The sequence below is a fragment of the Phocoena phocoena genome, chromosome 6, assembly GCF_963924675.1.
Source record: "Phocoena phocoena chromosome 6, mPhoPho1.1, whole genome shotgun sequence".
In the NCBI taxonomy this organism is placed as follows: Eukaryota; Metazoa; Chordata; class Mammalia; order Artiodactyla; family Phocoenidae; genus Phocoena; species Phocoena phocoena.
Genome location: NC_089224.1, coordinates 1960665 through 1973675, shown reverse-complemented (window position 1 = coordinate 1973675; position 13011 = coordinate 1960665). Strand labels below are relative to the sequence as shown.

At 38.9% G+C, this 13011-nt stretch overlaps 1 protein-coding gene across 1 annotated transcript in view; it reads left to right on the top strand.

Moving 5' to 3' along the window:
* Positions 1-5137, top strand: part of LOC136124487 (probable ATP-dependent RNA helicase DDX60) — a 77833-nt gene extending 72696 nt beyond the window's left edge. The window contains exons 35-37 of the mRNA XM_065879193.1: positions 1841-1992; positions 3147-3209; positions 5038-5137. Of these exons, the coding sequence (XP_065735265.1) occupies positions 1841-1992; positions 3147-3209; positions 5038-5137 (315 nt within the window). The remainder of the gene's footprint in view (positions 1-1840; positions 1993-3146; positions 3210-5037) is intronic.
* Positions 5138-13011: the final 7874 nt, after the last annotated feature.

Below are 13011 nucleotides of genomic sequence, written 5' to 3'. Positions count from 1 at the left end.
GCTGTAAATCCCATATATTCTGGATCGGTGATGTCAAAAATGAAGTATAGAGAACTAGATACATTTCAGATATGCTGGATAACCCATTTGAATGTTGGAATAAACTTGTGAAAATTTAAGTGTAGTTGATTTACAATGTTGTGTTAATTTCTTGTGTACAGCACAGTGATTCAGGTACACACACACACACACACACACACACACACACACATACGCTTTTTCATATTCTTTTCTATTATGGTTCCTCACAGAATACTGAATATAGTTCCCGGTGCCATACAGTAGGACCTTGCTGTTTATCCATTCTCTATATAATAGTTTGCATCTGCTAATCCCAAACTCCCAAACCATCCCTCCTCTACCCCCTCCTCCCCTTTGGCAACAAGTCTGCTCTCTATGACTGTGTGCCTGTTTCTGTTTCATAGAGAGGTTCATTTGTGTCATATTTTAGATTCCACATATAAGTGATATCATCTGGTATTTGTCTTTCTCTTTCTGACTTTGCTTAATATGATAATCTCTAGGTCCGTCTGTGTAGCTGCAAATTACATTATTTTATTCTTTTTTATGGCTGAGTAGTATTCCATTGTATATATGTACCACATTTGCTTTATCCAGTCATCTGTTGATGGACATTGAAGTTGCTTCCATGCCTTCGCTATTGTAAATAGTGCTGCTGTGAACGCTGGGGTGCATGTATCTTTTTGAATCATGGTTTTTGTCTTTTCTGGATATATGCCCAGGAGTGGGGTCACTGGATCATATGGTACCTCTATTTTTAGTTTTTTGAGAAACCTCCACCCTGTTTTCAAAGAATTTTGAAAAACTGTATAGACCCTTGTGCATTTTAAATGGACGCATATATTTTTATCATATATTTAAATAGTTTCTAATGATATAGATTGCATTTTCAGATAAATGTTGATATGTTAAAATAGAACCATTGCATCATCCTTTTAAATGTATAAAATGGAATATAAATACTAAAGTGTTTTAACACCCATAACTGTCAAGTTAAAAACAGTCAAGAATAACATTTTTAATGATTTAAATTTTGATGTAGTTCTTTTCCTCTTGTGTTCAGATTCTGCATCCCCCCACATCATTTTACCTTACTTATCCACCAATTCCCCTTGATTGCAAATCTTCCAGATTTTCGGGGTCAAAACGATTTTCTGGATCATAACGGAATAAGAATATTATAAGGACTTTGAATAATAATAACTTTCTGAGCTACTCCCCAGTCATTTTAGAAGGTTGCTGTACCAGTGTGCGCTCTGACTGGCCCTGCACTAGAGTTCCTGTTGACCCCATAGAGTTTTCAGAAAATCAGCAGACATGAAAGACTACTGATGTGCGTTCTTCCTTTTCCTATTTTCCTTTTTCTTTCCCCTCCATCTTCCTCCCCTTCCCTTTTGTTCCAGTAATTGGGATCCAAAGATTGTCAGAGTTACTCAGTTTAAGCCTTCTTTCCAGACATGCAAGGCACCAGCTCCCCGACACTGTGTACAAAGGTATTTCCTGCACCAATTAAGATACTGATAAAATTTCAAGTTAGCTTTTCTTTCCTAGTGAGCCTTGCTAGATTCTAGTGGCCGGGTAGTTAAAATTTTTATTGTACGTTGTGAGGCAGTGATGTTCATCGGTGGAGCCAGGCCATCCTACTGTCCTACTTGGGACAGCACTACCTCAGTGTGGATGAGAGACACCCTCTTCCTTCACTGTGAAGAGTGTGCTTTCAACATGTTGATTCTAGGAAGGAACTATGAAACACAATGTAAGAAATCATAAACTTTCTTTACACATAAATAGTAAATTAAGGAGAGCTCTATGTCTTCAGGTCACTCTGCGCACCATCGGCGTTGATAGCACTCGGGCTCCTGTGCTGTGGCAACAGGAATTTGATCACCAAGGAAGAAGAATGCAGCTCAATGCTTACGCACTCGATTTCTATAAACACGGTTCCTTGACAGGATTGGTCCAGGACAACAGGTGTGTTTTATCTGTCTCCGTCTCCATCTCCCTCCCCAGCCATCCCCAGCATCCCCGTCATCCCCAGCATCCCCATCTCTACCTCTACCTCGCTCTATCCTTTTCACCTCTACCTCTCTCTCTCTGTCATTTCCACCTCTGCCTCTCCCTCTAGTTCTATTTCTATGTCCGTCTTCACCTGCATCTTTACATCTAATAAATGAATGTAATGAATATTAGGCAAACACCTTCTTATAATTTCAAGTATAGGTTAATCGTGCGAAACATACTGAAATTTTTTCTTACAGACTAAGGGCAAGAGAAAATACATTTGGTGGTATTGTTGTTTGTGTTTGACCAGCAAAATCTTGAGACTTAGGCTGACTCACTTGACATAAAGATTTACACTACAGTTACCAATATTTGCACATGTTCACAGATGTTTTTTATTTAGTACTACTTATTATTATATATTTAAAAATGGATAACAATAACAAATAATGCCATGCTCTGCATCGTCTGACAGAAGTATATGAAAAGAATATAATTCACACATCTGAGGACTGAGACTATGACAGTTGTTTTAACTCCTTGGCAGGGAAACCATTTTCAAAAACAGGGTGCAGAGATTGACTGGGAATGGAGAAATTGGCCCAGTCACTGAGCACATGGACGTGTGTGTGGGTGTGTTGGGGGAGGAGAATTCTGCCACACCATCGGGAATTCAGTGTGCATTTTAAATACATTTTGAACAATCTTTAGTGAATTCAAGTATTTAAAACTTCTGACCCTCTTGAGAAACACCGATCATTTTTGACAGTAGGACTCATTATTGTAAATAAGGTAGTTGTGATACCCGTGAGTAATTCACTTGGTTCTTCTCTTTGACTCTCTGGTCCCATCCACGCTCCTGATCTTGACTTTGTGACTTGGGTTTCTCCTAGAAGGTCAGCCGCCCGTGTTCATTGATTATCTCTGGTTGTGAACTTGTGACTGGGGTTCATAATTGTCATTCTCACAGATTAAATCGTCTGGGAGTCTTTGGTAGAAATGATTTTAGTAAATACATCTTGACAGACAAAAGTAATCCATTAATGACCAATCCAACATTTCAATATGAAATGAATTCTTTAATGTTTTTATACCATTAATTTTCAAAACGTTGTTTTGTTTAGGATAAATGAAGGAGCTGCTTATCAGTTGTTGAAAGATTTTTCCCTCACCATTCAATCTATCAGGTATGTTATACATTTTACATAGTGATTTCAGATTTTCTGATAATTTAATGGTAATTTGAAAAATGTTGAGCTCATACTTAAAGGTGCCCCTGAGCCTCTTAGGTGCAAAGCATTTCAACTCCCCAGAGACTTTGCAGACCTTCTCCTCAACTGTTGCATTGTTTATATAATAGAACTAGTTCCAAAATCCACCTAGACCAGAGCCTCAGCCCAGGCACTTTAGACCAGCAGGCAGCAGTATCCCAAAGCTTCAAGAATCCCTAGACCCTCATGTTCTCAGTTTCCACAACCAAGGTTTCCATTTTAGTTAATGATACGTAAAAACATAGGCGGGAGGATGAGATCTGGGGACTGAGAACAAAAACCAGTGAGTTAGATGGTACGCGTCACATTGTATCTCTTGAATATTGTTCAGGAGAAATGTCCAGGAGTCACAATTGTGAGTCTGTAACTAGGAGGAAATTCAGTATTGTGGGTACAGAGCTGGTCATCCTTTGCGGTAGGTCCATGAAAACACCAGGGGAAAACTGGACCTCTAGTGGAATCAAGGCAGGTACAGATTACAAAAGGCTGATGAAAGGTCAGGTCCTGACTGTTCCCATTCCTTGATGAGCCCAGCTGCACTGTCCATTCTTGGATTTCCTCTCTCCATTCTCGTCACCTGTGTATCAGTTCCTTATTGCTGCTGTAACAAATGACCACAAACATAGTGTTTAAACCAACACATCTTTAGTGTCTTAACAGTTCTGGAGGTCAGAGGTCCAAAATGGGTCTCACTGGGCTGAAATCCAGGTGTTGTCACGGCTGCATTCCTTTCTGGAGCCTCTGGGACAATCTATTTGATTGTCCTTTCCAGCTTCTAGATGCTTTGATTTTGGCCCCTTCTGTCTTCAAAGCCAGCATTGGGAGGCAGATTCTTATATCAGGTCACTCTGACATTCACTCTCTCCTGCCCCCTGTCTTCCACTTAGAATGGCCTTTGTGACAACAGTGGGCCGCCCAGATAATCCAGGTTAATTTCCCCACCTCAAGGTCAGCCAATTAGCAACTTCAATTCCATTTACAGCCTTAATTCTCCTTTGCCGTGTAACCTAAGGATTTATAAATTTCTAGGGATTAGGACATGGATATCTTTGTGGGCCATTGTTTTGTTTATCACACCCTGTTTTCTTAATTTTCTCATACATCTAGGTAAAGGGAGGATTGTTTTGCTTTTTGTAGAGGTAGTTGCCTGTGGGTTTAAGTATATACTGAAAAAAAAAAAAAAACCCCACAAAATGACTCCGTAAAAAAAAAATGTGGGGAAAAAGAAGGGCATTTGTGTTGCTATTATTGAAGGGAGGAGGGATCTGGTTACATGGGACTTGGTGGCCATTAAAATCCTCTTGGGGGCTTCCCTGGTGGCGCAGTGGTTGAGAGTCCACCTGCTGATGCAGGGGACACGGGTTCGTGCCCCGGTCTGGGAAGATCCCACATGCCGCGGAGCGGCTGGGCCCGTGGGCCACGGCCGCTGAGCCTGCGCGTCCGGAGCCTGTGCTCCGCAACGGGAGAGGCCACAGCGGTGAGAGGCCCGCGTACTGCAAAAAAAAAAAAAAACAACAAAAATCCTCTTGGTAAAATACAGGGAGGGGAGCTGCATGGTGATTTTCTTGACTGATTGATTCGTTGACAAGATGTTTTTGAGATAAATATGTTCCTTATGATTCTTTTCCTCATTTCATCATCTAGTGGGATTTACTTAGTTCTACCTCCCTGGGGAAAGCCCTTCCTATGATACCGACTCTCAGTAGAATGGGTGAGTTTTACGTGTATCTATTTGCATTTACAGTGTTTCTTTGCGTGAACTATGTGAAAATGAAGAGGACAACGTGGTCTTAGCATTTGAACAACTGAGTGAAACCTTTAAAGAAAAATTTGAGAACATTTGAAAATGAAGTCTATCCAAACTAATTAAAAGATTGCCTTGGGCATTTTAAAAGTCATATTTTATGATTCTCATGCTTTTTGTTGGGAATACATATATGATGAGGTAGAAAGGGAAGCAGTTTGGAGTCAGGGTTCTGATCAAACTTGCCCTGCTCTCCTGTGAGCATCCTTGGATGAATCACTTAGTATCTCTGAACCTTGGCTTCTTTGTATCGTTTAGTAACAATGGTTATGTCTCAGCTAGTTTGTACATTGATTGAGAAATGCAAGGATTTTATATGAGATTGAAGAACAATGTTTGCTGTGAGGCCTAAACAAATACTACATTCTCAACAATTTTCTCCTCAATGTTATAATTTGTAAAAAGTCTATTAAGGCTAGAATAAATGATTACAGTATCCTGACATTGAAATATATTCTATTTAATTTAAATGTGATTCCATGACTTAGATATGGCTGTTGGAAGAGTACCTTTTAGTGAACTTAAACTACTTTTTATAAAACATGATGGGAGTTTGGTATAAATTCCATGGTGCTTTAAATAAAACATACCTGATGATTTGGCTTGATTTTAATTCTACATAAGTAACTGAAAAACCACAAACAAATAAAATGGGTTTAATCTATTTGCCATTGGTCTCTTTGTGTTAAATTCACACGTCTTTCCATTCTCTGGCATACACATTTGCATTTTATAGAACATAGTTCATATATGGTCACTTTCCTGCCCCAGCCTAACCTCAGATTATCATTCTAGGACCTATTTTAGACCCTAAACGTGAACAGAGCATTTTTTCCTCAGCGCAAGGTCTGCTGTCTCCTACTATCAAGATGTCTTACTGAAAGATGATCCATCGTATGGCATTATTTATACACAGATTACATCGGCTTAGAAAACCCCTGTGGTTCATTTTGTCTGGAGATAGAAGAATACTCTTTTGCCTGGAACTGACCCATCCTTGCATGTGCCGTGTTAAGGGTCCCTCCTTTCTTTGGTGAAACCAAGTTTCATTATTTTAAAACGTGCAATACAACAATTTCTGAACACCCAGACATTTAGAAACCAAAGCAGTGTTTTTACTGCCCCTTAATCTCTACCAAACAGAATCCAACAACACAGTGAAAGGATCACACACCATGATTGAGTGGGATTTATCCCAGGAATACAAGGGTTCTTCAATATATGCACATCAATCAGTGTGATACACCATATAAACAAATGAAGGAATAAAAGCCATATGATCATCTCAATAGATGCAAAAAAAAACTTTTGACAAAATACAACACCCATTTATTATGAAAACTCTCCAGAAAATGGGCATAGAGGGAACCTACCTCAACATAATAAAGACCAGATATGACAAACCCACGGCAAACATCATTCTCAATGGAGAAAAACTGAAAGCATTTCCACTAAGATCAGGAACAAGACACGGATGTCCACTCTCGCCACTCTTAATTCAATAGTTTTGCAAGTTCTAACCACGGCAATCAGAGAAGAAAAAGGAATAAAAGGAATACAAATTGGAAAAGAAGAAGTAAAACTACCACTGTTTGCAGGTGACATGATACTGTACATAGAAAATCGTAAAGATGCCACCAGAAAACTACTAGAACTAATCAATGAATTTGATAAGCTTGTAGGATACAAAATTAATGCACAGAAATCTCTGGCATTCCTATACACTGACAATGAAAATTCAGAATGAGAAATTAAGGAAACAATCCCATTTACCACCACAATAAAGAGAATAAAATACCTAGGAATAAACCTACCTAAGGAAACTATAAAACACTGATGAAAGAAATCAAAGATGACATAAACAGATGGAGAAATATACCATGTTCTTGGTTTGGAAGAATCAATATTGTGAAAATGACTGTACTACCCAAAGCAAATCTACAGATTCAGTGCAATCCCTATGAAACTACCAATGGCATTCTTCACAGAATGAGAGCAAAAAAGTTTACAATTTTTATGGAAACACGAAAGGCCCTGAATACCCAAAGCAATCTTGAGAAAGAAAAATGGAGCTGGAGGAATCAGACTCCCCACCTTGAAACTGTACTACAAAGCTACAGTAATGAAGACAGTATGGTACCGACGCAAAAGCAAATATAGATCAGTGGTACAAGGTAGAGAGCCCAGAGATAAACCCACACACCTGTGGTCACCTTATTTATGACAACAAAGGCAAAAACATACAATGGAGAAAAGACAGCCTCTTCAATAAGTGGTGCTGGGAAAATTGGACAGCTACATGTAAAAGAATGAAATTAGAACACTACCTAATACCATACACCAAACTAAACTCAAAATGGATTAAAAACCTAAGACTGGACACTCTGAAACTCTCAGAGGAAAACACACTTTGACATAAACCACAGCAAGATCTTTTTTGACCCACCTCCTAGAATAATGAAAAAAACAAAAATAAACAAATGGGACCAAGTTAAACTGAAAAGCTTTCACACAGCAAAGGAAACCATAAACAAGACAAAAAGACTATCCTCAGAATGGGAGAAAATATTCGCAAATGAAGCATCGGACAAAGGGTTAATCTGCAAAATATACAAACAGCTCATGGAGCTCAGTATCAAAAATACAACCCAATTAAAAAATAGCCAAGAGACCTAAGTAGACATTTCTCCAGAGAAGACATACAGATGGCCAAGAGGCACGTGAAAAGATGCTCAACAGCACTAATTAGACAAATGCAAATCAAAACTACAAGGAGGTATCACCTCACATTCGTCAGAATGGCCATCATCAAAAAAATCTACAAACAATAAATGCTGCTACAGAAGGTCTGGAGAAAAGGGAACCCTTTTATACTGTTGGTGGGAATGTAAATTGATGCAGCCACTATGGAGAACAGTATGGAGGTTCCTTAAAAAAGTAAAAATAGAACTACCATATGACCCAGCAATCCCACTACTGGGCATATACCCTGAGAAAACCATAATTCAAGAAGAGTCATGTACCACAATGTTCATTGCAGCTCTATTTACAATAGCCAGCATATGGAAACAACCTAAATGTCCAACAATAGATGAATGGGTAAAGAAGATGTAGTACATATATACAATGGAATATTACTCAGCCATAAAAAGGAATGAAATAGGGTTATTTGTAGAGATGTGGATGGACCCTACAGTCTGTCATGCAGAGTGAAGTAAGCCAGAAAGAGAAAAACAAATATTGTATATTAATGCATATATGTGGAACCTAGAAAAATGGTACAGATGAACCTATTTGTAGGGCAGGAATAGAGACGTATATGTAGAGAATGGACACGGAGGTAAGGGGAGGATGGGATGAATTGGGAGATTAGGTTTGACGTAAATACACTACCATGTGTAAAATAGGTAGCCAGTAGGAACCTGCAGTATAGCACAGGGAGCTCAGCTCGTTTCTCTGATGACATAGATGGGTGGGATAGGTGAGGATGGGAGGGAAGTCCAGGAGGGAGGGGATATAGGTATCCATATAGCTGATTCACTTCATTGTACAGCGGAAAGTAACACAACATTGTAGAGCAATTATAGTCCAATCAAAAAGCAAAACAAAACTAAAACAATGGTACACAGTATTAATATATTGTTACATGGGTTTCCACCCTTTATTTGTAGTTTTGAAAGTCTGATGGAGACAAGAAGATTTTTTCCATATGACTGAGCCAATCTGACTTCCTAATTTTTAGGAGGAGAATAAAATTATTTCTTGTAACGTGGTATTCTCTTGCAAGAAGGAGTTACACCTAACCTCTTCCAGGTGGGTCTAATGGGCAGCTTCCTTTTTGATTTTTAGCAACAACCTTCAAGAGTAACTTGGAACAACTTATGAAGAATGAATTTACGTAGGAACTCCGAAAACAAAATGCTTTATGTTCCATTTGTTGTATCGATGTGAAATTTTTCTGAGAAACGTGTATAAAGACCTTGATGAGATTACTGGAAAATCATCATTCCCACCATAATTGATTCCCATCTTTTTCCCAAGAGAGGGAACATCATTTGCAATGGGCCTATAAAGGGTTTTCTGGAAGAGCCATTTATCAAAAATTTTTATTTTGGGAAAATTGTAGATGTTTATGGTATTATAAGAAATAATAAACCTATGCATGTATGGTCAACTACTTTACAACAGAGGAGGTAAGAATATGCAACATGGAAGGACAGTCTCTTCAATAAACGGTGCTTGGAAAACTGGACCACTATCCTGCACTGCATATAAAAATGAAAGTGGATTAAAGAGTTGAACATAAATCCTGAAACCATAAAACTCCTTGAGGAAAACATTGGGGTAAGCTCCTTGACGTAGGTTTTGCTAATGATATGTTGAATCTGACATTAAAAGCAAAAGCAACAAAAGGAAAATCAACAAGTGGGATTATGTCAAACTGAAAAGCTTCTGCACAGCAAAGGCAGCCATCAACAAAATTAAAAGGCAACTTACTGAATGGGAGTAAGTATTTGCAGATCGTATATCTGATAAGAGGTTAATATCAAAAATATGTAAAGAACTCACACAAAAACCCCCAAGTACTTGATTGAAAAATGGGCAGAAGGTCTGAATAGACATTTTCACAAAGAAGACAGGCAAACAGCCAAAAAACACGTGAAAGCATGCTTAATGTCCCTAATCATTAGGGAAATCTAAATCAAAACCTCATTGAGATATCATCTCACACCTGTCAGAATGGCCATCATCAAAAAGACGAGATAAGAAGTATTGGCAAGAATGTGGAGAAAAGGGAACCCTTGTGCACTGTTGTTAGTGGGACTGGAAATTGGTGCTGCCACTGTGGAAAGCAGTACGAAGATTCCTCAAAAAATTAAAATTACGGCTACCATATGATCCAGCAATCCCACTTGTGAGTGTTTATCTGAAAGACATGAAAACGCTAACTCAAAGATGTATGCACCCCCGTCTCCAATGAAGCATTATGGACGATAGCCAAGACATAAAAACAACTAGTGTACATTGATGGCCGAATAGATTAAAAATTATATATATATACATTATATATATGTATAAATATGTATATATGTAAAATCAGCCAAAAAAAAAAAGTGAAACCTTGCCATTTATGACAACATAGATGGACCTTGAGGGCATTATGCTAAGTGACCTAAATCAGACAGAGAAAGACGAAGACTGTATGCTCTCTTATGTGGAATCTAATAAAACAAAAAAACGGAACTCATAGATGTAGAGGAGAGATTGGTAGTTGTCAGAGGTGGGAGGTGAGTGAGCAAAACAGGTGAAGGGGGTCCAAGGAACAAACTTGCAGTTATAAAATCAGTCGTGTGGTGTAATGGATGGCATGGTGAATCTAGGTAATAATACTGTGTTGTCTACAGTTGTCCCGTGGCATCTGTGGAGGACTGGTTCCAGGACCCTCTGCAGATACCGAAATCCTCGATGCTCAAGTCCCATAGTGGGTCCTTTGTATCCACAGACTCTGCGTCTGCAGATTCAGCCACGTGTGGATAGTAATCATGGCACACGATCCATGGCTGGTTGAACCTGTGGACACAGCGATGAGAATTCAGAGGGCCGACTCTGTATTTATTGAAAAAAAATCGAAGTGTAAGTGGACCTATGCAGTTCAAACCCGTGTTGTTCAAGGATCAACTGTATTCGAAAGTCGCTGAGAGTTAATCTGAGAAGTTTCTGTCACCAAAACAATGTGTAATGATGTTTGGTGATGGATGTTACCTAGACAATGCGGTGATCATTTCACAATATATACAAGTATTGAATCATGTTGTGTACCTGAAGCTAATATAATGTTATATGTAAATTACGTATCAAATACAAATGATAATGAAACAGAATAATACAGGGTGATCCCATATAGACTTGACCCAGTTTCCCAAATGGTAGATGCTTGCATCGGTATAGTATCAGAACCAGGTACAGTTCTGATTGGTACAGTATCAGAACCAGGAAACTGATACAAATATAATCCATTATAACTTATTTCATCAGCTTTACGTGCACGCATTTGTGTGTGAGCGTCTGGTTCTGTGCAGTGTTACTGCATGTGTAGGTTTGTGCATCCACTACCACAGGCAGGATACAGAACAGTCCATCCCCACAAAGAACCCTCCTCCTGCCCCTTTATAACTACAGCCAGCTCCCCACTGTAACCCCCCTCCCCCTCTCCCCTTCCCACCCGACATCACATCCCTCCCACTGCTACCCACCTTCCCGTCCCTAACCTCTGCCAACCACTCATTACTCTCTATTTCTGCCCTGTTGTCATTTCAAGCCCCACATAAATAGAATCGTACAGTATGGAACCTTTGAGACTGGCGTTTTTTCATGCAGCGTAATTCGCCTGAGACGGATCCAAGTTGCTCCACGTTATCCGTACTGTGCTATTTCTTATTGCCGAGTACGGCTCCACAGTCTGGATGTACCACCGTTGGTTAACCCCATTCAACCCGTTCAAGGACACTGGCTTGGTTCCAGTTCTGGGCTCTTGGAAATAAAGCTGCTATTAATGTTCATGCTTCCTCTGTTTCTTGTTCTTCTGTTTCTCTTTTCTTCCCGTGAATTCCCTGAAAATTTTTGGATTCCCTGTTGATTTATTTACAGTGTTTTTGAGTATGTCACTTTGTACAGTTTTCTTAGTGGTGGCGACGTGCATCTGTAACTGGTCACAGTCTGCTGGTACGGAGGCCTTACCACCTTACTGCTACGTAGGTCCCTCTACCCTTCCCGCTTTTAAAATATAATTGTATATAAGTATTCTTTCGACGTACATTGAGCATCACATCAGATGACATTAACATTTTTACTTCAACCATCAAATATGAGAAGAATATTCTATGATATTTTTCTCTCTTTTACCCATTTTGATTTTTCTTTTCTGAAGGCTCAAGCTTCCTTTCCTTTCTGTTAGAGAACTTCCTGTACCCATTCTTGGAGGGTAGGTTTGCTAGTGATGAATTCTGGTCATTTTCCTTGAATGGACAGTTTTCCTCTTCAATCCTAAAGAATATTTTCACTGGTTATAAAATTCACTGGTTATAAAATTTATTTGACAGGTTTTAAAATTTTTCAGTTCTTGAAAAACATTGGGCCACTTGTGGCCAGCACGGCTTCAGATGAGAAATCCACGGGCACTTGAGTTGGTGTGCGCTGTGGGTTATGTGGTGTTTCTCTCTGTCTGCTTTCAGGATTTTTTCTTTGTCTTTAGTTTTCACAAGTTTAGTTAAGATGTTTTCGTTGTATGGTCTTTATTTGGGGTTTATTTAGCTTTTTTACTCTGTAGGTTCATGTCTTTTCCTAAATTTGGGAAGTTTTCAGCCATTATTTCTTTAAAAAATTTTTTAATTGAAGTATAGTTGATTTACAATGTGGTGTTAATTTCTGCTGTACAGCAAAGTGATTCAGTTACACATGTACATACATTCTTTTTCATATTCTTTTCTATTATGCTTTATCACAGGATATTGAATATCATTCCCTATGCTGTACAGTAGGACCTTGTTGCTTATCCATCCTATGTGTAATAATTTGCATCTGCTAATCCCACACTCCCACTCCACCCCTCCCCCACCCTCTCCCCCTTGGCAACCACAAGTCTGTTCTCTATGTCTGTGAGTCCGTTTCTGTTTCATAGAGAAGTTCATTTGTGTTGTATTTTAGATTCCACATATGTGATATCATTCGTCTTTCTCTTTCTGACTTATTTCACTTAGTACGATAATCTCTAGGTCCACCCCTGTTGCTACAAATGGCGTTATTTCATTCTTTTTTATGGCTGAGTAATATTCCATTGTATATATGTACCACATCTTTATGCATTTATCTGTTGATGGACATTTACGTTTTTTCCATGTCTTGGCTATTGTGAAT